General features: G+C 63.2%; 2 protein-coding genes across 7 annotated transcripts in view; both read right to left on the bottom strand.

Annotated features, from left to right (window-relative positions):
• Nucleotides 1–21994, bottom strand: part of LOC121163398 (coiled-coil domain-containing protein 130-like) — a 469842-nt gene that overhangs the window by 99087 nt on the left and 348761 nt on the right. The gene's annotated exons all lie outside the window — the stretch shown is intronic.
• Nucleotides 1–21994, bottom strand: part of EPS15L1 (epidermal growth factor receptor pathway substrate 15 like 1) — a 50835-nt gene that overhangs the window by 23834 nt on the left and 5007 nt on the right. For 4 of the 6 annotated variants that reach the window (XR_005884872.1, XM_040990732.1, XM_040990730.1 and 1 more), the window contains exons 2-16: nucleotides 17956–17997; nucleotides 17734–17823; nucleotides 17391–17438; nucleotides 15744–15839; nucleotides 15155–15217; nucleotides 13663–13788; nucleotides 13306–13365; nucleotides 12106–12339; nucleotides 10697–10854; nucleotides 8427–8583; nucleotides 8078–8163; nucleotides 7694–7766; nucleotides 5806–5967; nucleotides 5409–5606; nucleotides 3644–3808 (exon numbers count right to left, since the gene is read on the bottom strand). Coding sequence is in view for 5 of the 6 variants with exons in the window: in XM_040990732.1 (XP_040846666.1) it covers nucleotides 3644–3808; nucleotides 5409–5606; nucleotides 5806–5967; nucleotides 7694–7766; nucleotides 8078–8163; nucleotides 8427–8583; nucleotides 10697–10854; nucleotides 12106–12339; nucleotides 13306–13365; nucleotides 13663–13788; nucleotides 15155–15217; nucleotides 15744–15839; nucleotides 17391–17438; nucleotides 17734–17823; nucleotides 17956–17997 (1758 nt within the window). In the remaining variant the exon portion in view is untranslated. The remainder of the gene's footprint in view (nucleotides 1–3643; nucleotides 3809–5408; nucleotides 5607–5805; nucleotides 5968–7693; nucleotides 7767–8077; nucleotides 8164–8426; nucleotides 8584–10696; nucleotides 10855–12105; nucleotides 12340–13305; nucleotides 13366–13662; nucleotides 13789–15154; nucleotides 15218–15743; nucleotides 15840–17390; nucleotides 17439–17733; nucleotides 17824–17955; nucleotides 17998–21994) is intronic. The other 2 variants (XM_040990734.1, XM_040990731.1) reach the window with 2 other exon arrangements.

Here is a 21994-nt window from a genome sequence, read left to right on the forward strand (position 1 = left end):
TGGAAGATTCGATCTCAGCTCTGCCTTTGAAATAAAGTAACTCGAAAGAAATCGATGAGAGTCCTTCGAGGGGCACAGTCCCAGCTGAATGAAGGCACACGTCCACCCACTGGCGTGTGGCCAACCGTGGCAGAGAAGGTGAGCCACACAGCCACCACAGCACAGGCCGCCCCCAAGGACACAGCCAAGGGCAGGAGGACAAACACGGCGTGACCACACGTGTGGGTCCCCAGGGCAGTCACGTTCATTAGATGGGCAGTGAGGATGTGGGGGCTGGGAGGGCTGCGAGTGGGGACTGACCGGACGGGCAGCTCACACACGGCTCAGAGCGGAGCACGCTCAGTGTGTGTGCGGCAGGACGGTCACCCTGGGCTGGAGCGGGGGTTGAGCTAACTGCTCCGGGGGCTCCCACACTGGAGCCCTGCTTTCAGCCCCGACCACTCCCAGCCAACGCATCTGGGGAGCAGTGGAGCAGGGTTCAGGAACCCATCGCCCAGGCAACTGGAGACGTGGCCGGAGCCTCTGGTCCACACCTGGTGAGCCGGCAGACGGGCCAGTGTGCCCTGCACCTCCCTCACGCTGACGCTCTGCCTCTCAAGACAGATCCTTAAAAGTCACCGTTCCGGATGTGTGACGCTGCGAGGGTCTGGGTTCCAGCCCTGCTTCCACCCAGGACAAAGCCCCAGAGGGAGCGCCTGGCCAGTCCCCGGCTGTTGGGGGACACGCGGGGGAGCCAGTGCAAGAGGGGTCTCTGCCTTTCTCACTCTTTTACGTAAATGCTTCCAAAAATCACTGTGTCAAAAATGAGGTTTTTGGAAACGCTGAGAAACACGAAGAGCCCAGTGGTGAGAGCAGCAGCGGATGCCAAATGCCCCACGCCACGAAGCCCGCGGACCGCCAGCCCGGACTGCTGCCAGGGCACACGTGGTACTTGGCGTGCTCACCTCAGAAACAGACAAGTGCACTTAAACCAAAAGGGGAAAAAAAAAATAATAAATCTTGGAGGACCAGGCTCGTGGGGTGGCAGCCAGCCCAGGAGGGGGGCAGGGTGGGCCCCGGAGCGACGCGGCACTGGGTCCAGACATCAGGGCTCTGTCCTGGTGACCAACACGTGCTGCCTCCCCGTGATGACACACGGGCCATGGGCAACCCGTGAAAATCGCCACACCCAGCAGCAGAGGGCATCTGGGCATGCGCAGCTGTTATCTCGCCTGAATCCAACATCAGGTGTGTGCGTGAGCATGTGGCCAGGACCTCGGGCTCCCAGGGAAAGTTTCCCGAGAGAAGGCCATTTTCCTGCCGTCACCAGCGGGGGCAGCCAGTCTAAGGGTCGGCTCACGGCTCCAGGGGCCACTCCTGGGCCCAGCAGGGTCTTGGCTAAGTGAGACAGCAGGCACCTGGGCGATGGTGGGCGTCACGGCACTTACACCCACAAGGTGCACACGTCCCCAAGGGCGCGTGACGGGGTTCTCGGTTGCCGAGATGCACATGTACAAAGAAGCCCAAGGCGCGGAAGCCGGGGCCGGGGACGGGAGGCCCACCTCACACAGCGGCACCCAGTGCCTGGCGGGCTGGAACACGGCCTCAGCAGGGACGCCCTGTTGGCTTTCATTTGATGTCGGTTTCTAAGTTTTGAGGGAGAGAGGCTACTCGGGAAGCTGCCCAGTCACAGGGCAGGAGGGAAAGAAGAGATTCCAGGGACCCCACGGAACCCCGGCACTGCACCAACGCCTCTGGCCCCTTCCCAGGGGAAGTGCGCTGACTGCAGCAGCCAGCAGGGGGGCGCTCCAAGCCCCCTGCAGATGCTGGGGCGAGGAGAGCGAGCCCTCTGCCCAGTGTGCCGACCAGCGGTCACACATCACCCACGGATGCGGCTCCCTCTAAAACGAGCCACGTGACCGTCAATGCGCAGCGCTGGGCCCGCTGCAGAGGGATCACTCCTTCAAGGTCAGCCACCGCCTCGGGCCCCGGGACTGCAAGGACTGAGCAAGTCTCTGGACACTCTCCTTTGAGCCGGGCGCCGGGCTGAGGGGCCGGTGGGCCAGTACTCAGACGTGGGGCTCCTGCCAAGTGCCGTGGTGGGAACAGCCCTGCCCATGGCTGAGCCACAGGCTCACCCGTTCCTGCCGAGTAACCACGCGGGCCACTGGGGCAGGCCTGCCAGGAGTGCCTGGCAACCTGACGACCTTCCTGCCCCGGGGCTGCCTGGGCCCCGAGCCAGAGCCCCGGGTTCTCTCGGTCAGAAGGGAGGCCAGATATCCTTGATTCTCCAAGTGCCCAAGTCTCCTAGACGCAGCCCCTGAGGGGTGGGATAAACAAGATGGAAGCTTCTAGATGCACCAATGGTTCTCAGGCCGCCAAGCAGAACAGGCCGCGTGCGCCCTGCCCCAGAGCAGCCTCACGGTGAGCAGGACAAATGTCCCTTCCAAGCGTGTATGAAGGAATGGAAACGAATCAAACAAGGCTTTAGACACTGTATTTGTACAACCAACACGATGAGTGAGAGTCCTCTCGGACCTGGCTCACAGGTTATGTAACAGCTCTGAGGTCGGCGTGCCAAGGGTAAAGACGCGAAAGATGGACGAAAAATGAGATGAGCTCACCAGAAAGGTAGGAAACCCACGGACGGAAACAAGCACCAAAGGAGAGCCCGGCCACCTGCGAACTGCCCTTCACCAACAGCTCCCCACCAGGGAGACAGTCGTGCCAGGGGGACCGGGCTGCCAGGTGCGGGCACGCACACGGGGAGCCCGGGAGCACAGCAGGGCATCCAGGTCCACCATGCTCAGGGCTGAAACGGAGGACAGGCCTGGGAGACGGGGTCCTCGAATCTCCTGCTGACACTGCAGGGCAGCACTTGCAGCGCACAGGCCGGGACGGGGACAGACAATGACACCGAGAGAGCCTTCCAGGCGGCCCAGGGGGATGAATGCTCCCCCGCAGGATCTCAGAACACAGCGCCCGGCGCAGGGAAGAGAAACGCGGGGTGCACCTGGCACAGAGAGCAAGAACGCAAGCCCGCGTGCCAGGGCAAGGAGGAGGGGTCAGGCGGCAGCAGGGCTCCGAGGAGAGCCCTGGAGAGCAGCGCCCCACCAGCACCCCACCTGCACCCTGGCCACACTAACTGGGAGCCTGCACACCCGGGGCTCGGGGCTGTGAAGGCACATGCTGGCATGAGCAGAAAGATGTGGCAGCTGAGCAGACACTGACACCCGCATGGGGGCCCAGACACACAGAAGAGCAACCCGTCACGCCCACGGCTGGATGACAGCCCCAGACAGCCGTGTGGGGGAGACACCGAAGAGTACCCCGTCACCCCGCGGTTGGATGACAGCCCCAGAGCTGGGGGTCTGACGGAAAGCACGGACTCAGCAGGGCTGGAGGGCTGCGGCGTTGCCCGGATCTCTTCCCGCAGAAGCCCGTCCCCACCCCCATCCCTCAGCAGACAGTGCGCGGGCCACCCTGGGCCACGGCCGGGGAGTCTGACAGGGGCTTCTGCACTGGGGGGCAATGCTTTGCAGATCCCACCCCCTTGGGCCACAGGGCTGGCCCGATCACACAAAGTGACAACAGACACGAGCCGCTGCGATGCGATGGGGGGGACCAGACCCATACGGGACAGTAACACTTATTCAACTTTTACCATGGCTCCGAAACCGCCCCGCTCTGCCAGGGAGATGCCTTCACTCAGGGTGGCCAGGTCGGTGAGGCTGGCGCCATGGGCCCCGTCCAGGGCCTGGCTGAACTGCTCCAGGCTCCGCTGGGCCTGCTGCCGGCTCTCATGCAGCTGGGAGAGCTTGCTTCTGGCCTGCAAAGACACGGCGGGCATCAGGTGGGGCTCGGCAAGAACAGCAGGTGTCCGGGATGCTCTCGCTCCTGCCGCCCTGCCCTGGGGAGGAACGCGCCCAAGGGTGCAGCGACATGCGACCCAAGCCACTGCTCAGTGACAGCTCTGCTGCCCACAGACAGACATATCCCCGCTGGGACGACCAGCTCCGCAGTTGGTTCACAGCCAGCAACCATCTCCCAGGACGGGCCTCTAACTGTGTGCCCCAGCACAGCCTGACAGAGCCCTGTGCGCATGTGGAGTGACCCCCGGGACCCCAAGGATGGGCCTCTATAGACTGTGTGCCCTAGCACAGCCTGGCAGAGCCCTGTGCGCATGTGGGGTGACCCCCGGGACCCCAAGGATGGGCCTCTATAGACTATGTGCCCTAGCACAGCCTGACAGGGCCCTGTGCGCATGTGGGGTGACCCCCAGGACCCCAAGGATGGGCCTCTATAGACTGTGTGCCCTAGCACAGCCTGGCAGAGCCCTGTGCGCGTGTGGGGTGACCCTGGGAAGAGACCTAACTGTGTCCTGTCTCCCAAAAGGGGCCTGAGAATGAAGGAGGGACTGCACAGGGTACAGCAAGCTGGGCTGCCACCTGCCATGCCAGCACTGCCAGCAGAGGCTGTGTGACCCCAGGTGCCCCACTTTCCATCCAGCTCCCGCTGGTGCACCTGGGACAGCACTGCAGGACGGCCCAGTGCGTGGGCCCTGCACCCGCGTGGGGCACGGGTCTGTGTGGAACACAGGTCTGTGTGGGACTTGGGTGGGTTCCTGGCTCCACCCTGGTCAGTGCAGCCATCTGAGGCATGAACCAATTACGCTTCCCTGCAAATAAATTTTAAAAAAAGTTCCTGCAATGACTGGGTAATGCGGATATAAATACACAGCCACCGTCATGGCGCTGTCACCCACAGCACCGCTAACACGTGACCGGGGACAGGCCATTGTCACCCACAACCGCTAACACGTGACCAGGGACAGGCCAGTGTCACCCACAGCACCGCTAACACATGACCGGGGGACAGGCCAGTGTCACCCACAACCACTAACACGTGACCGGGGGACAGGCCAGTGTCACCCACAGCACCGCTAACAAGTGACCAGGGGACGGTGAGTTCACAGACGGGCTGGCATGGGGCAGAGTGTGTGAAGTTGCTGGCATCTCACATGGATGCTGGTTCATGTCCTGGCACCCACAAGGCAATGCAGGCCTCTGGCTGTGGACAGAAGAGGCACAGGCCAGAAAGGGTGTGTCCCAAACCCCAAGTTTTTGCCCACAGTACAGGAAACTTGAAGTCCTCCCGCAGCTCCCACTGGCTTTGGGAGGCGATGCCAAGCTATTCACACATCCTGGGATTCCCTTAGGGCGGGCATCAGCACTGAAGCCCCAGGCCAAGTCCTCAGCTTGCCAGGAGAACCCCTCCAGGCTACAAGGCGGGAAAGAGCAGAGGAGACCTTAACAGCCATCCAGCCCACGGGACAGCCCACGGGACAGCCCACAGCAAGGCCCCCACAGCAGCCATCCAGCCCATGGGACAGCTCACGGCAAGGCCCCCACAGCTGCCGGCCACTGCACCTGGCTGATCTCGTCCTGCGTGGACTTGAGGGATTTGATGATGGTCTCAAGCTGCACGCGGCCTGCCTGGATGCTCTGCTCCAGCTGCGCCTCCTCCTGCTGCAGGCGGGCCAGCTCCGACTTGGCCCGATTCAGGTCGTCCTCCTGGGACTTGAGGTCAGACTCCTGACACTGGATCTGCGTCTTCAGCGACGAGATCTGCCATGACAGGGAGGGCGGCTCAGGTCTCACTTGGGGAGCAAGGTCCCCCAGGCAGGCGGGTACCTCACAAAGCGCCATTCCTATGCCCAAAACGGGTATGCCAGCGAGACTGCCAGCAAGCTGGTGCCTTCACGGGAGGCCTGAATGGTCCAGGACAGGGGCGGGGCACCCCGGGCAGCACACGCAAGGCCCTCACCAGCTGGGTCTCGCCCTGGCACTTCTGCCGCACGTCACTCAGCATGTCCCGGAGCCTGGCTTTCTGCTGGTCCATCTCGTCCAGGCGGTCCTGCGCATCCTGCTTCTGAGCCTCGAGCTCCTGCAGGCTGCTCGTCTCCCGGTCCAGATCATTCTGCAATTCCTGGGGAAGAATCGCAGCAACAGACACGAGATGAGCTCGCAGCCCGGCCTCCTGGGCACCCAGCCTCCCAGCCCACCCCCAGCACCCGGACCCCAGCCAGGACAGTGGGCACTGGGGGGCTCCCACGGGCCGCCTGTGCCCACAGCTCCCATGAAGTGTTTCCCGGTAGGGAGAGGGACTCCCTGCTCCCCAGGGACACAAAGTGGTGGAGGGAGACAGCTCTCAGACACAAACAGGAGTGGGGCATGGCCTTGCAGAACGGACCACGACAGAAGGGCTCCACTGAAGGGCAGAGTCCTGCGTGGCACTGTTGAGAACGGGGGCACCACTGGGCTACGGTTAGGGTTAGGTTGGGGAGCCTCCTTGTAAGGGTGTCAAGAGGTGGCACAATGGGCCAGCATGATGGCTCAGTGGGTAAAGCCTTGCCTCACACGTGCCAGAATCCCATACAGCACTAGTTCATATCCCGGCTGCTCCACTTCCCATCCAGCTCCCTGCTTGTGGCCTGGGAAAGCAGTGGAGGACGGCCCACAGCCTTGGGACCCTGCACCCACGTGGGAGACCCGGAAGAAGCCACGTGGGAGACCCGGAAGAAGCTCCTGGCTCCTGGCTTCGGATCAGCTCAGCTCCGGCCATTGTGGCCACTTGGGGAATGAATCAGTGGACAAAAGATCTTTCTCTGTTTCTCCTTCTCTTTGTAAATCTTTTCAATGAAAATAAATAAATCTTAAAAAGAAAAAGCAGGTGGTCCGACTTCTCCAAGTGGGACTCAGCAGCCAGTACTCGGGCAGAGACAACGCTGTGAAGGGAACCTGTGGCTGCCCTTGGGAACATCGGGACATCGCCAGGGCCCCTCAGCAGGGAGGCGGCTTTGTGTGTGTGGGCAGCAACCGGGCAACACCCAGACGGGGTCTGGCGTGAGCCCAAGGTCACCTACCACTGGGGGACGCCCCGTATGTGGCACAGCCCACTAAGCTGCCACCAGGGAACCCCAGGATCCCGCATCAGAGATGAGCTGCAGCCCCGATGCTCCCCGCGCGTCCCCGTCACCCCTGTGGGAGGCTCGGAGGCAGCCCTGGCCTCTGAGTGCAGCCGGGCCCAGCTCTGGCCGTGGTGACCGTTTGGGGAATAAGCCAGCACAGATGGAATGTCTCGATGTGTGTTAAGTCAATAAAGTTAGTACAGGGCCCAGGGTATATTCAAACACAAACACATACTCACACTCAGAGCCCACTCACACGAGGAACGGGACAACCCTGCTTGTCCCCAACAGATAAACATGCTTGAAGGCAGCAAAGACGCGACTTGAGCGCAGAGGCCACGCGGCTCTATGGCCAGGGAGGCAGAGCGGAGACACACGGGGCGGGGGGAACAGGGGGCAGAGCGAAGACACACGGGGCAGGGGACCGCGGGGCAGAGAGGGGCACTGGGCGCTGGGCGGGGGGACCGCGGGCCAGAGCAGAGACACACGGGGCGGGGGACCGCGGGGCAGAGAGGGGCACTGGGCACTGGGCAGGGGGACCACGGGCTGTGCAGATTCCCGCTACAGGGGCAGGAACGTCCAGGAAGCCCTGGAGGCGTAGGTGACCGGGTTGGAAGCTCCAAGTGGCATCCAAGGTGTGCGGGGAGCCCGCACCTGCAGTGGCCTCTGAGAGCTGGAAGGTCTAACGAGAGCAGGCCCTGTGCCCGATGGCACCCCGAGCAGCGCCCGCCCCGCAGCTCTCACCTGCACCTCGCTCGTCTTCTGTCGGATAGCCTCCTCCTTCTCCCGGATGTCCTGCTCCAGCGAATACTTCTCTCTGTTCACGAACGCGTCACAGAAACGAGCGAGTCAGTCACGCCGTGGACACAGTTCCCCACTCCTCCGCGGTGGAACGGGCCTGAGGACACCCCTGCAGAGGCCCCATCGCCCGGGCACCCAGGAGGGCACGGAAGCCAACACCCACCGGGGCACCCACCCAGACCCCACGCCCCAGGGGACGTGGAGAGGCCCCCTGACTCCTGCAGCCACTGGCTACTCCAGGACTTCCTTTCCTCTGAACACTCGTGTGTCTCACGAGGAGCAGGACGCAGGGGACACGTGCACCCCAGGGACGGGCAGACCACCCACCTCTGCAACTGGGCGATCTCCTGGCTGATGTCATCAAGCTCCTTTACGCCCGTGAACTCCCCTGACCCCAGGGAGCTGGAACCATCCTAAGGCCACAGCACACGGCAGTGAGCAGGGACTGGGGCGCGCACACACACACACACCCCTACAGCTGGGGCACGGACACACACACACACACTCTCTCTCCCTCGCTCTCTCTCTTTCTCTCTCCCTCCTTCCCTCCCTCCCTCCCAGGGTCCCAGCCAGGACAGTGGGCACTGGGGGGCTCCCACGGGCCGTCTGCGCCACCTGCTGGCGAGCGGTGTGAAGCAACGCGAGTGGGAGTGGAGGCAGTGGGCAGCAGACTCACCGGGCCGGCAGTGCCTCTCTCTGAAGGTGGGACCATGTCCGGCGCAAGGACTTGAGGGGGGTCGATGCCTTTACTGACCTTCTGCTGAATGAAATACATAGCTAACGCGAATTGGTCTTTGCTTAACTTTCCCGTTTGCCTCGTATCGGCCAGGGCCCTGGGAGAAACGCGGGGTTACACATCAGGAGCCGCCGGGCCTGCCCCGCCGTGAGCACAAGCCAGCGACCCCGGCCCGGACGAGAACCAAGGCCACCCACACCGGCACTTCTGCTCATTTCCGACGAGTCTCAGCGCGCCCACCCCAAGACGTCCCCCCCGAGGGAGGACCTAGGCTGATGAGGGGTCAGAGGGATGCAACCCCGAGACTTCAGGCCGGCACGCCCCTGCCCTGTGGGGCTGGGTATGCCAGGGGAGGGCACGCCCAGCCCCTGGCCTGGGCCCGATCGCCATGTGGACAACCCCCTGACTTTCAGAGCTAAGGCCCTGGCCCCATGCGACCGGCTTGGCCGGCAGGGCCTCTGAGAGTGCCTGGCATGTGAGCTGTTTCCCTGTGGGAGAGACCTGGGCCGTTCTGTGGTGTGTGAACACGGGCAGAAGGAAGTGGGAGGCGGGCCCTCATCTGCTGGCACCAAGGCGAATCCCGAGCTGGGACTCAGGAGCCACTCGCAGTGCCTGCAGCTCAAGCTCCCCGTCTCTGAACGCGGCCTCTCTGATGGGCTGCGGCTCCCACTGGTGAGCATGAGAACCAGGACTGGGGGCGGGCGTGGCTGGACAGATGGTGGCACCTGTTGGCATGACTGTGGGCTGCAGGCTGCAGTTGGTTGGGCTGTTAGGCATCAATGCCCAATGACGTACACGAGATCTCAATGGCATGTGGGGCAGACCGGACCAGTCCGCTGCACATGCTGGCAGGCACAGGAACCAGAGCTGGGGGGCCAGTCCAGCGAGGGCCACTGCGGGTCTCTGGCTGGGCTGCAGCTCCCCCTGGTCTAGGTGCGGGCTGGGCCACAGCACCCATAGGTTTGCAGAGGAAGGCAGGTAGGACAAATTGATCACCTACTCGGGCGAAGCTTAACAGCAAACCTCTGGGCGAACGGAGACTCGGAGGCGGACTACGTCAGCCTACAGACCTTGGAAGAATTTCCTCATCCTTAAAGCAGCATTTCAACAGCATTTCAGAACTATCGGAACCGCCTGCCCAGAACCCTCGGAAAACGCTGCGCCACGGGGACCCTGGATGACTTTGGGGGCCGTTCCCCGTCCCCGGGCACTGGGGCAGCTGGGGGGCTGGAGCAGCTTCTCCCCTTGCCTCCCCTCCACCCCCAGAAACAGGAAGAAGAAAAAGAACACGTGGAGACAACGGTCTCGCCCGCTTTCCCCTGACTCCCTTATCAACTACATAAACCTCATCGAAAATCAAATTAAAAAAAAAGAAGACAAGGCTTGCGTTCAGCTCGCCAGGACGTCTCCTCTGGCCAGTCAGCTCCCCCGCAGGTCCCTCACGGAATCCCTCAGCGGGTAGTCCCCCGACACACACAGAGCCTGCAGCAGGTTCTAACGCGTGTCTATCGATTCTCGTATTTCATAGAGATGCCCTCTGGCACTGGTGTGCTCCCAGCTGCCTGCCCACAGCCAGGGCTGCGCCAGGCTTGAAGCCAGGGCCTGGAGCTGCAGTGGAAGGGCTCGGGAGGGGTGGCAGACCCATACTCTGCCACAGGGTGTGTGACAGCAGGAAGCCAGTGGAGAAGGGGCATGGTAAGACTTGGAGATGGCATGTGAGAGCCAGCTGGGCGTCCCTGGTCACCTGTGAGCTGCCGTGCCTGGACGGTCACTTGCCCCAGGCTGCTTGCAGCACTCCGTGAGGGGTTCCCCTTACAACTGCCCGGGAAAGCCTTCGCCCAGGCCCCGGCGATCTGCGGGAGAATCTGGAGAGAGACTGGGCCCAGCCGCTGGCCGCAGTGGGAACAGGCCCTGCCCTGGCACAGCCTCACCCTGACGGCCCGACACCAGGCCCTGCTGCAGCCACCCGAGTCCCCAGGTGGGACTCCCGCGAGGGGCCAGGCGGAAGTCCAGCATGGAAGGCTCAAGTTCAGGTCCTCAGACCAGCCTGGGAGACAGCCGGACCCTCCTTACCCCTCATGCCAACCCTGGGGACAGCAAGGGATGCTGGACATGGGGCCCACGGCAGGCGGGGAGACAGCCGGGCCCCTGCTGACCCCTGGCACCTGCGCCCAGCCCGGACACCCGCTCTCAAAGGCCCCCGCGCTCACCAGATGTGTGCCAGCAGGTTCTGCGTGAGGCCCGAGTGCATGAAGATCTCCTTCACCTCCTGGCCACTCACGTAGCCGTCCAGGTCCAGGTCGGTCTTGAGGAAGACCTCGTCAAAGCGCATCTTGTCTGCCACTGGCACCACCCAGGTCACGGCCGGCTGAGGGCGGTTTAAGGGGAGCCGTGAGCCAGTGCATCCCGGGCCCTGCCAACGCGCAGCTCTGCACAGCAGGTGCCCGACTGCGGTGTCAACACACCACGGACCCCTCCCACGCGGCCCCCTGCCCTCGCCTGTCGGGGGGCAGAGTCCACAGGTACCCCAGCCTGAACATGGGGACAAGCTGTGGGTTGTGGTCCAGGCTGGGGTCCTGCTGAAGCCAACAAAGACCGCCCCAAACTTGGGAAGGTGCCTGCATGTGCAGGTCACTCAGCGAGGGGCCAGGGAGGCGAAGGTGTGCCCACAGGAGGGGGGGCGAACACCATGACCGGAAGCGGCGGGGCCTCAAGGCTGGGCCCCCCATGGCACATGTGGCTCAGGATTCCCTTAAGAAAATGGCAAGTGCTAGCACTGGCGGAGGGGACACGGGGCCCAACTATGCCCGACTCAGACAGGCCAGGGGGCTCCCCAGTAACCGCATCCTACCAGGGAGGACTCAGTGAGTGAAGTGGGGTCCCCTCCTGGGTCTCTGCACCCACTGAAATCACAGCCGCTCATGAGAACGCAGACGGCCAGGTTCCAGGAGGCCCCGAGCATGCTCAGTTCTGTGACACAGCACTCAGCTCTGGCACCTCTGGGTGGCCTCCGGCAACTGTGCAGGGTGCCGTCACTTGGCACTCTCCAGGGAAAGCCAGTGCGCTGGGGTGGGTGCGGGGCGGGGACGACCCAAAGCCACGCATCAGTGCCACAGGAGGGCAGAGGATTGCCAAGGAGACCAGGAGAAGCCATAAGGGCGCCCGCCCCATGAACACGGCTCCATCAGCCCTCACGCAGAGGGGACCCCAGGGCACCTGCCCCATGAACACACAGCTCCCACACAGCCCACACACAGAGGTGCTGGCAGGGCCGGAGGGGCGGCACTCCATGGCCAGGTGCCCCAGAGGCCTTCGGCAGGGCAGGCTATGCCCAGGCAGCCCTGGGGCGGGGCCGGGCCTGCACAGCGGCAAGGCCAGCCTCCCTGGCTGGGATTCTGTGCACATCCCACCAGCCACTCCTGTGCGGACAGGCACCCTCCGCACATCGCAGGGCCCTCACAGTGCCAGGAGCTGCGGGCCAGCCGGAGCTGCCCTCACACTGACTGGGGAGGGTCCTGAGGCTGTGGGCATACACTGCTGCGCCCAAGGAAGGGACCGGTCTCCCTGTGGATTTCGGAAGTGAACGAGAAGCTCCCTGCTCCCCGCAGGGCCCCCGCACCTGCGGCTGCCGGACGCCGTGCTTGGGGGACAAGCTGCCCGTGCTGTTGAGGCTGCTCACGCTGCCGTGTGACGGCGTGGAGCGCAGGCTGTCCTTGGGCGGAGGGCTGGCGGGCAGGACGGGCACGGCGCCTGGGAACACCGTCTTCTTCCTCTTGGAGGGCGGGATGAGGGCGGGCGGCAGGACAGCGGGCACGGGCTCCTTCTCGAGGGCACGATAGACCAGGTGCATGGCCTGTGGGCGCAGGGGAGAGTGGCACTGAGCTGACCGCGCTTGGAGAACCACGGGTGGTTGGGGCGCCCTTGGTGGGGGAAGCTGCACACGGGTGGACGTGTGGACACACAAGGAGAGAAAAGAGAGGGGCAGCAGCAGGTGCCAGCCTCTCCCAGGTCTCCCACGCGGGTGCAGGGTCCCAAGGCTGTGGGCCGTCCTCCACTGCTTTCCCAGGCCACAGGCAGGGAGCTGGGTGGGAAGTGGGACTGCCGGGACTTGAACCGGCGCCCACATGGGATCCCGGCTCTTGGAGGTGGAGGATTGGCCTGCTGAGGCATGGCACCAGTCCCATAATATGCATTTTTCATAAATGGTTTGAAGACTTTTAATATGCAAATTTCAAGTTTCTCTCAGATTTCATTTGAGATGCAAATATATATACACATATATAATGTGTATATTTATACATGTATATCTATGTGTACACGCATACCTGTGTGTACAGACAGAAAGAGAGGGCACTTCTCCAGGTTAGTTCACTCCCCAGGCACCCACAGCACGAGCTAGGATCTCCACTTGGGCTCCACATGCTGGCAGGGGTGACACTTCCCGGGCACAGCAGCGGGGAGCCGGGGCAGGGGTGACACTTCCCGGGCACAGCAGCGGGGAGCCAGGGCAGGGGTGACACTTCCCGGGCACAGCAGCGGGGAGCCGGGGCAGGGGTGACCACATCCCGGGCACAGCAGCGGGGAGAGCAGGGAGCCAAGTCAGACGCCCAAGCTTAGGGTTAGGACTTTAACCCACATCCCCAGTAACGAGATGAGCCCCAAACAGGCCCTTGAAATTTTTTTCCAGAAAAAAGCTTATCATTTGACCTGACTTTCTGGAGTAATCTTGCATGTGGAATTTTGTCGGAATGAAGCCCCTTCCCTCCCCCTGCGGGGTCTGCATTCCCTCCCCAGAAGCCGGGGTCGCAGAAGGCCGTACCACAGCAAACTCGTCACGGTCCAGGTGCCCGTCCTTGTCAATGTCACTGAGGTCCCAGACCTGCAAGAGGAGACAGGTGGTCGGCGGGCTGGTGTGGGGGCAGCCCAGGAGGAGGGCAGAGTGCCCCCCAGAACGTGGGTGCAGAGCCCAAGGTGCCGCAGCAATGCGGGTGCTGAGGGAACGGGCTGGAGCTTCCTGGACAAGCCACTGCCTGATGGAGCATCGTCCACTCCAGGAGCAAGGCACAGCACAGCCTAAGGAGCCTGCCGCCACGGCCCAGGCCCACCCTGAGCCACGCACAGTGCCCGCATCGTGCCCAGGCCAGGGCAACACCTGCAGAGGCCCAAGCTCACTCACCCGGCCCAGCACGTCAAGAGGTAGCTTGGAGTTCATGAGGACCGGCTTGACCTTGTCCCCGGACAGCAGGCCGTTCACGGGCAGGAGGCTGTCGAAGATCTCGTCAAATTTGGTCTTTTCTTCTACCTGGTTGCACAGAAAGGGCCAGAGTGAGTCCACGCGTGCAAGCTCTGGCCCGAAGCTGAAGGAAGGCGGCCGGGCAGCCCCTGGCCCTTGGTGTGGCGCACGACGCTCACAGAACAGCCCTCAGCATCCACCAAGGCCTTGCTCTGACATGCAAGGAGCCGAGAGCCACGGTCAGCGAGAGAGAGGAGCTGGCCGCAGGAGCTACAGGCCGCCCCGGGACTGGGGGCAGGCAGAGCCCTTGGCCAAGCCTGGCCGCATGCCAGCAGGACCAGCCAGCCCGCTTGCTGCAGCATCTCAGGGCAGGAACATAGCATCGCCGTCTGCTGACCAAGCACTCCTTCACGGAGTGCACGCCACGGGGCTGAACCACCGGGAGGGGAGCACAGCAGGGTGGGGCCTGAGCAGAGGCCGCGTGACACGCCACACTCACAGGGAGCCCCTCGCAGCCCTGTCCCCACACTGATCCCCCTCTGCCAGCGTGCAATCCTCGACGGCCAGGAGAACAGGCAGGCCCGTCTGTCGCCCCTAACAACGGGCTAAGAACATCAGTTCTTCCGGCACGCTGGACTGAGAGCCTGTGAGACCGAGGGGCAGGGTGGGGGGTGGCCTCGTGGGACGGCCGCTGTGTCCTGTGCTGACCTCTGCACTCTAGTTGTGCTGACTCTAGCAGCAGGAACACAAGGCCAGCCACAATTCCGTTTTCAAAACAAGACTGCACGTGCCAAGGAGCTTCTCACAGCAGGGAGTCAGGGGCTGTGGCACAGCATGCTAAGCCTCCACCTGTAATGCCAGCATCCCACATGGGCACTGTTCATATCCTGACTGTTCCCCTTCCCATCCAGCTTCCTGCTTGTGGTCTAGAAAAGCAGGAGAGGACGGCCCGAAGCCTTGGGACCCTGCACTCGCATGGGAGACCCAGAAGAAACTTCTGGCTCCTAGCTTCAGATCAGCTCAGCTCCGGCCTTTGGGCCACTCAAGGAGAGAAGCAGCAATGGAAGATCTTTCTCTCTGTCTCTCCTTCTCCTTAAATCTGCCTTTCCAATCTAAAGGAACGTCAGGAAGAAGACAGTAGGAGTAGGCTGTGGGTCAGCTACGGACGCCTGCAGTGAGCACGTGCGTGAGCCACCGCGATCCCGGCTGATCCCAGCACCAGGCCACGGAAGGACAGCTCAACGCCGGGCCACTCCCGCAGCAGCTCAGAGGGCCCCAGACACACGTCCTTCACGTGGCACCTTCCCAAAGCTTTCTCAGGCACAGGGGCTCCCCGCTTCTGGGCCCCACCACACCCCAACAGGGTGTGACAGGATGCTTTGAACACCGTGACAAGGCACGCGTGGGTCCAGCCAAGGGGCACCGTGTCACTCACCCGTACAGCCCAGTGGGCCTCTGTGGACGGCGGCGTGGCCATCAGCGGGCTGCTGGGGTCCTGCTGCAGAGACAAGTGGCTCGTGTTACACAGCAGCCGTGCTCCGGCCAGGGACACGCTCTGCCCGAGTGCAACCAAGCCCGGAACACAAACGTTTATGTCAGGGTGGAGATGACCCCACAAGCTCCGCGGCGCAGGTGGACAAAGGCACAGCCCACCCAACCACTGCAGCTGGAGCCAGACCGCATGCACGCCACATTCCACGGGAGCCCGGCTGACAAGGCCTCACTCCACAGGCCCCACGGCAAGCTGCCCACGGACAGAGCAGCGACTGGAGGACTGTGCGTGGCCACCAGGGCTCTCCTGGGCGGACAGAGCACGGACTGGGGGACTGTGCGTGGGCACCAGGGCTCTCCTGGGGGGACAGCAGGGACTGGGGGACTGTGCATGGGCACCAGGGCTCCTCTGGGGTGATGGCAGCGCTCTGGACCCAGAGGGGGACAGCCGCCAGCAGCATGGCTGTGCTGAATGAAGATACAGGTGCCCGCCGAGATGGCCCATGCCCAGGCCAGTGCCCCAGGATACTCACAAACTTGGGGGGTGGCATGCTCAGACTCAGGTTGCCCAACGTGACTTCGTGGCCGCTCTGCGCGCAGGCCACCAGCCTCAGCGCCACATAGAAACCCTGAAAGGCCAAAGCAGGACGAGGCGTGAGCTCAGGGCCACGTCATCCGTCCGCTGTGACAGCAAGGGCCTGTGAAGAGCTCCTCAGAGGCTCCTGCTGCACGGGGTGCCCCCGGGACCCCGGGCACAGAACACGATCCAACGAAAACAAACGTGTGCTCCAGAGAGGCAAACAGGGCCCACACAGCGGCCTAGCGGCTGAGGTCCTCGCCTTGCTTATGCCGGAGCTACTGCGTATCCCAGCTGCCGCACTTCCCACCCAGCTCCCTGCCTGTGGCCTGGGAAAGCAGTGGAGGACGGCCCACAGCCTTGGGACCCTGCACCCGCGTGGGAGACCTGGAAGAGGATCCTGGCTACCGACTCCTGGCTTCAGATCGGCTCAGCTCTGGCCATTGTGGCCACTTGGGGAGTGAACCAGCAGATGGAAGATCTTTCTCTGTCTCGCCTCCTCTCTATAAATCTGACTTTCCAATAAAACTAAATCTTAAAAAAAAAAAAAAAGAAAGAAAGAAAGGAAAAAGGAGAAGGCCCACTCCCACAATTCGGAGCCAGGCTGGCCATGGACAGCAGCAGTCAAAGGGTGCACAGGGGCCACGCAAGGTCTCCCAAGAGTAGGATGGAACAGACACAGGTGTCCACCGAGGCCCTGAACCGGGCACCCCGGCTGGCCAGCACGGGGCCAGGCCTGTGGCATGGCCTTGACCCAGCTCCCCAGGCCTCCAGTCCTTCCCACACACTTCCCACTGGAAGCAGCCAGACCACAACGCTAGCCTTTAGTCAGTCATCCGGCCAAGCTGGAGAGATTTCCATTGCTTCAAAGAGGTCATCGGAGACCCTCGAGACGGGTCCCACTCGGGCAGGCACTGGGCGAGGGGCACGATTTGGCCAGGACCCCAGGCACAAAGCACAGCGTGCCTCTCGGTGCCCACCACCAACCCATGCCCAGGGGACAGACGGGCCCTTCCTGCCCAACCTGGGAGAAGGCTGGACCAACTCACTTCCTGGCTCATTTCAAACCACTCGTGAGAACTGTAAAAATCTTAACTGGGCAACCTCAACGGGAAACTGACCACAATGCAGAAGGGTCCAGCGCCTGCCCGGGGAGGGGGGCAGCTGCGGGGCCAGGGAGACCTGTCCTATATCCTGCAGGGGGACATGTGTCTGCCAGCCAGGGCTGCTCACAGTACCACATGGACAGAAGCAGCCAGGCCCGGGGGATGGAGTGCTCAGCAGGGCAGTGCCAAGGCCAGGTCACTGCTCCCCTGGGCAGAGGCAGAGACACCCCAGCACCCTCCCAGCGCTGTGTGCCATTGCCATGAGTTCATGATGATCTCATTTCCAAGCTTTAAAACCATTTTCCCAACTGAGAAGTTGACAAACGACCCGACGGCAGGCCAACCCTGAGAGCTCGGGGTGCGGGCACACAGCCCCGTCATGGGTGTAATAACCCCACAATGCAATGTAATAACCCCAATGTAATAACCCCAGAGCGCAAGGGAACAGGAGCAAATGCTGGGAGAGCCTCAGCCGCCGCACGCAGCCAGGGACCTACCTGCTTGTCCAAGAAACCTTTACCTTCAGGGTCTGCCAGGTCCCATATCTGCAAAAACACAGAGGGCGACTGCCCATCAGGGCCCGTGTGCTGACCACCACAGGCAGCACAGGAACCGCCCCACACCGTGTGACACAGCCAGTCACGGGGCAGAGCCCGGACACCCTCCCAATGCCCCAGGCTCCGTAAACCAGGGCATGTGCCAGACGTGCACAGCAACGCCTGACAAAATCACGCGCTACCGAGACTCCCAAGGAGCAGGGGCGTGGGCAAGGAGCCGTGCCCACTCCCAGGAGCCACCCCCCCAGCAGCAGGGGTGTGGGCGGGCCCCAGCATCACTTACCTTCCCCAGGGTGATGTCTGAGAGGCCTGACTTCTTGAGGAAGAGCGCAGCTTCACTGGCCCCCACTCTCCCAGTGTGGGCAGGGTCCACCTGAGAAGACAGGGCCACGGTGGGCAGCCTGCAGCTGCCAGCAGAGACCAGGAGGGGACGAGGCTGCAGAGCCGGGCTGCAACTCCATGTCCAGCCCACAGCTCCAGCCGTACAGAGACCCGGGGCACCTACCTGCTTGTAGTAAGACTCATACAGCGGGTTTCCAGTGGGAATCTGTGAACAAAATCAGACATACCGGTCAGATGGGGACATGTCCCTACCGTCAGACACTGCCAGGACACACACTTCCTAAAGGGCTGGCTGCGGGACGCATGAAGCTGCTGCCCACGACGCCAGCACCCCGCACGGGCACTGGTTTCAGTCCCGCAACTTCCTCTGGGAAAGGTGGGGGAAGCTTCCCCGAGTGCTTGGGACCCTGGCACCCATGGGAGAGACCCGGGAGAGAGGGACCCTGGCACCCATTGACTGCCCTGGGAGAGGTTCCTGGCCAAGTCCTAGCTCTTCACTTCTGGGGAGTGAACCAGCAGATTAAAGATCTCTCTCTCACACCCCTCAGTAACCGTTTCAAATACATAAATACATCTTTTAAATGCACACACACACCACTTTGAGTGATCACACACCCAACGCCGGGCCTCGGCTATGCCATGAAGGTCCCTGCGGTTTAAAAATACCATGTGCTGAGTGATGGCCGGCCCCTGGGGGGGGGCAGCACCTGTGAGCGAATGAAGAAGTGAAAGTACAGAGCGAAAAGGACCACGGCAGAATGAAAGCCGAGCAGAGTGGCGCTGCAGCCGGGCAGTCTAACCAGGAGGGGCCTGATCGCAGACAGCAGGGAGAGCAGCAGAGCGGGGGCCCTCATAGAGCGGGGGCCCCGGGGTGCTGCAACACAAGGGGGACCCTGAACGGCAGACAGCTGGGAGAGCAGCAGAGCGGGGGCCCCAGGGGTGCTGCGACAAAGGCTCCAAGGACACCTGCTGTGAGAGTGGGCACTGTCCCACCGAAGCACCCCAGGCTCCCCGCTCTCACACGCAGGTGCCATCTTGGCCTCTGCAGCGTGTCAATGATTGACGAGGCTGTAGTGCCTCTGGCTCGCTCTCTCAGCTGCTCCTCCGGTCTTCAAACGTCCAGAGCACACACTGGGTCCTCCTGCCCAGAGCACACACTGGGTCCTCCTGCCCAGAGCACGACGCTCCTGTTGGCACGGCAGCCATGTCTGCACGGTGAGCAGCCGGGCTTGCTGGAAGACGGTCCACAGCGCCCGTAGCTCTGAGACCGGGTTCCAGGGGCAGGGGTGGGCCCTCCAGTTCTGAGCCCACCATGGCCGAGGAGCAGAGCCTGTCCTAAACCTGCACCCTGGGTGTGCCCTGCCAGATGCCCCTGGTGCCAGGACAGCAGTCCCCAGCTAGCCCGCTGCGCACTCTCGGCACCAAGCCCACCCATCAGGACGTCTCTCCAGCACGGCGCCACAGGGCAGCACTGGGTGCAGTGTGCAGCACTGCTAGGGTGAACACGGGGCAGCACTGGGTGCAGTGGGCAGCACTGCTAGGGTGAACACGGCTTCAGACCGGCTCAGCTCTGGCCGCTGCAGCCGTTTGGGAATCAACCAGTGAATGAAAGATCTCTTTCCCCCCAGCCACAGCCCCCTATCTTGGGAGACGCAGATGGGACCTCACCCACACCGGAACGCTGTGTGACCCTGGAGACGACCAACAGCCTCGCTGCTTCTGTTCACCAGCAGGAAAGCCAGCAAACAGCACACACGGCAGGGTCACCTTCACAGCCCAGCATGCCCTCAGAGCTGCAGGGACCGAGGCCAGGGCTGCGGAGCCAGGGCTCTTCCCCCTGGGGAACACTGGGCAACAACCTCTGCCTTTTCCACTGGAAAGCGTGAGGCTGAAGCGTGCACCCTCCTTGGACCCGGGGAAGCTAGCTTTCTGCGACTCAGGCCTGTGGGTTCCCGGCCAGGGTGGGACCTGTCCCCAGCGCGGGGAGTGGGCTAGGTGGGTGGGCAGGGCTGTCTCTGGAGCCCATGGTCCCACTGGGCACCTCACCTCCCTGGGTCCCGTCTCCCACTCCCCGCTGTGCCCTCTCCACACAGGCCCAGCTGATGGCCATGACAGCATCACCGCCAGCGGCAGACATATTGTGGGTATCTAAATAGTCGCCAAACTGTACACAGGACCTGCACCCCAACTTCACCTTGACACCGTCGTGGGAGACCTGGGGTCCCTAGTTAGAGGGTGGGGCTCGGCCTGAATAGCAAGAGGTGAGGGGACAGCTGTAATGAAGGTACCAGAAGGGAGGTCCTTACAGGGGACAGGAGGCGAGCACAGAGATGGGGAGCCAGAGAGGTGTCACCCACCCGTTCCCAGCGAAGACAAAGAGAAGGCGGTGTGGGCGCCCTCTGCATCCTGGTCTCACTTCACTCTTTCCATCTCAATACCCTCCCCTCTCGTAACCTCCGTTACGGTGCCTGGCACCACATCCTAGCCCCAGCTCAGGAACCCGACGAGGTGAGGGGTGAGTCTCGAACCTAGAGGCGCCAGCAGCAGGTGCCCGGGAGCCAACAGAGGCCCAGCAGCCAGCACACAGGGGCTCAGCAGCCAGCACGCAGGGGCCCAGCAGCCAGCATGCAGGGGCCCAGCAGCCAGCACGCAGGGGCCCAGCAGCCAGCATGCAGGGGCCCAGCAGCCAGCATGCAGGGGCCCAGCAGCCAGCACGCAGGGGCCCAGGAGCCAGCAGGGGCACAGCAGCCAGCACGCAGGGGCCCAGCAGCCAGCACATAGGGGCCCAGCAGCCAGCATGCAGGGGCTCAGGAGCCAGCACGCAGGGGCCCAGCAGCCAGCACGCAGGGGCCCAAGAGCCAGCACGCAGGGGCCCAGCAGCCAGCACATAGGGGCCCAGCAGCCAGCATGCAGGGGCCCAGCAGCCAGCACGCAGGGGCTCAGGAGCCAGCACGCAGGGGCCCAGGAGCCAGCAGGGGCCCAGCAGCCAGCATGCAGGGGCCCAGCAGCCAGCACACAGGGGCCCAGCAGCCAGCACGCAGGGGCCCAGCAGCCAGCACACAGGGGCCCAGCAGCCAGCATGCAGGGGCCCAGCAGCCAGCACGCAGGGGCTCAGGAGCCAGCACGCAGGGGCCCAGCAGCCAGCATGCAGGGGCCCAGCAGCCAGCACGCAGGGGCCCAAGAGCCAGCAGGGGAATAGCAGCCAGCAGGGGCCCAGCAGCCAGCAGGTGCCCAGGAGCCAGCAGGGGCCTGGCAGCCAGCTCGCAGAGGCCCAGGTGCCAAGCTCCTCTACAAACGCACTTGGATGAGACTCGTTCACAGGTACCCCTGGTTCCGCCAGCCAATGCCATCAGCTGTCTTGGGTCGCGGAAGCCTCGCCTCACCCCACTGCCTCCTTCCTCACTATAGGATGCTGTCCACAGCCACCCCACTGCCTCCTTCCCCCTACAGGACACTGCCCACAGCCACCTCACTGCCTCCCCACACACCTTCTATCTCAGCCCTTCCTGGGGCCACCTCGGCCCAGGCCGCCCTGCGTTTGTGTCACGTCATGTCCTCACCACAGCCAATCGCCTCGGGGCTGACCCCAGCTCCCAACACTCCTGTATAAGCAAGTGCTCAGACAGTCTAAGCACGCTACACCCCAAGAACATGCCTGGCTCCCTGCAGCCCCCTCCTAAGGCCCTGCCCCGCGACACAGTCATTCCTCTTGCAGGTACCGCCTGAACGCCGAGTCATCCCCTGCAGGCGAAGCTCCTCTGTGAGCCACCCCTCCTCCTCCCTCCCTGGCACGGCCCAGCAGCCCCCTCCTGCTCGCACTGTGCCCAGAGCCCGTGGGAGCAGCCCGTGTGCCTGACCGCCAGCCTGGGGCGCCTGAGCCGTCCCCTCCTGTGGCCCCGAGCACGGCCCTGGCAGGCGACCCTTCTGACGGCCTGTGAGGACGAGGTACAGGCCGTGCCTTCGCCCTTGGCCTTCCACACAGCCTGAAACGTCTCCTCCAGGGACAGCTCTCTCGGGCTGCGGGACCTCAATGGCACGCTCACTAGGAGGCAGCCAATGAGGGGACCAGATGTCACACTGCCGTCATCTTTTCCACACTGAAGTTGCAGGGCAACGAGCAGACCTAGACCGGGTCAGGAGAAAGCCCGCTGGTGTGAGCTCCGGGACAGACCCTGCACAGCTGCAGTGTGGCCCTCAGGAAC

This window comes from Ochotona curzoniae, unplaced genomic scaffold (genome assembly GCF_017591425.1).
Source record: "Ochotona curzoniae isolate NIBS_2020 unplaced genomic scaffold, NIBS_Ocur_1.0 contig_605, whole genome shotgun sequence".
Classification (NCBI taxonomy): domain Eukaryota; kingdom Metazoa; phylum Chordata; class Mammalia; order Lagomorpha; family Ochotonidae; genus Ochotona; species Ochotona curzoniae.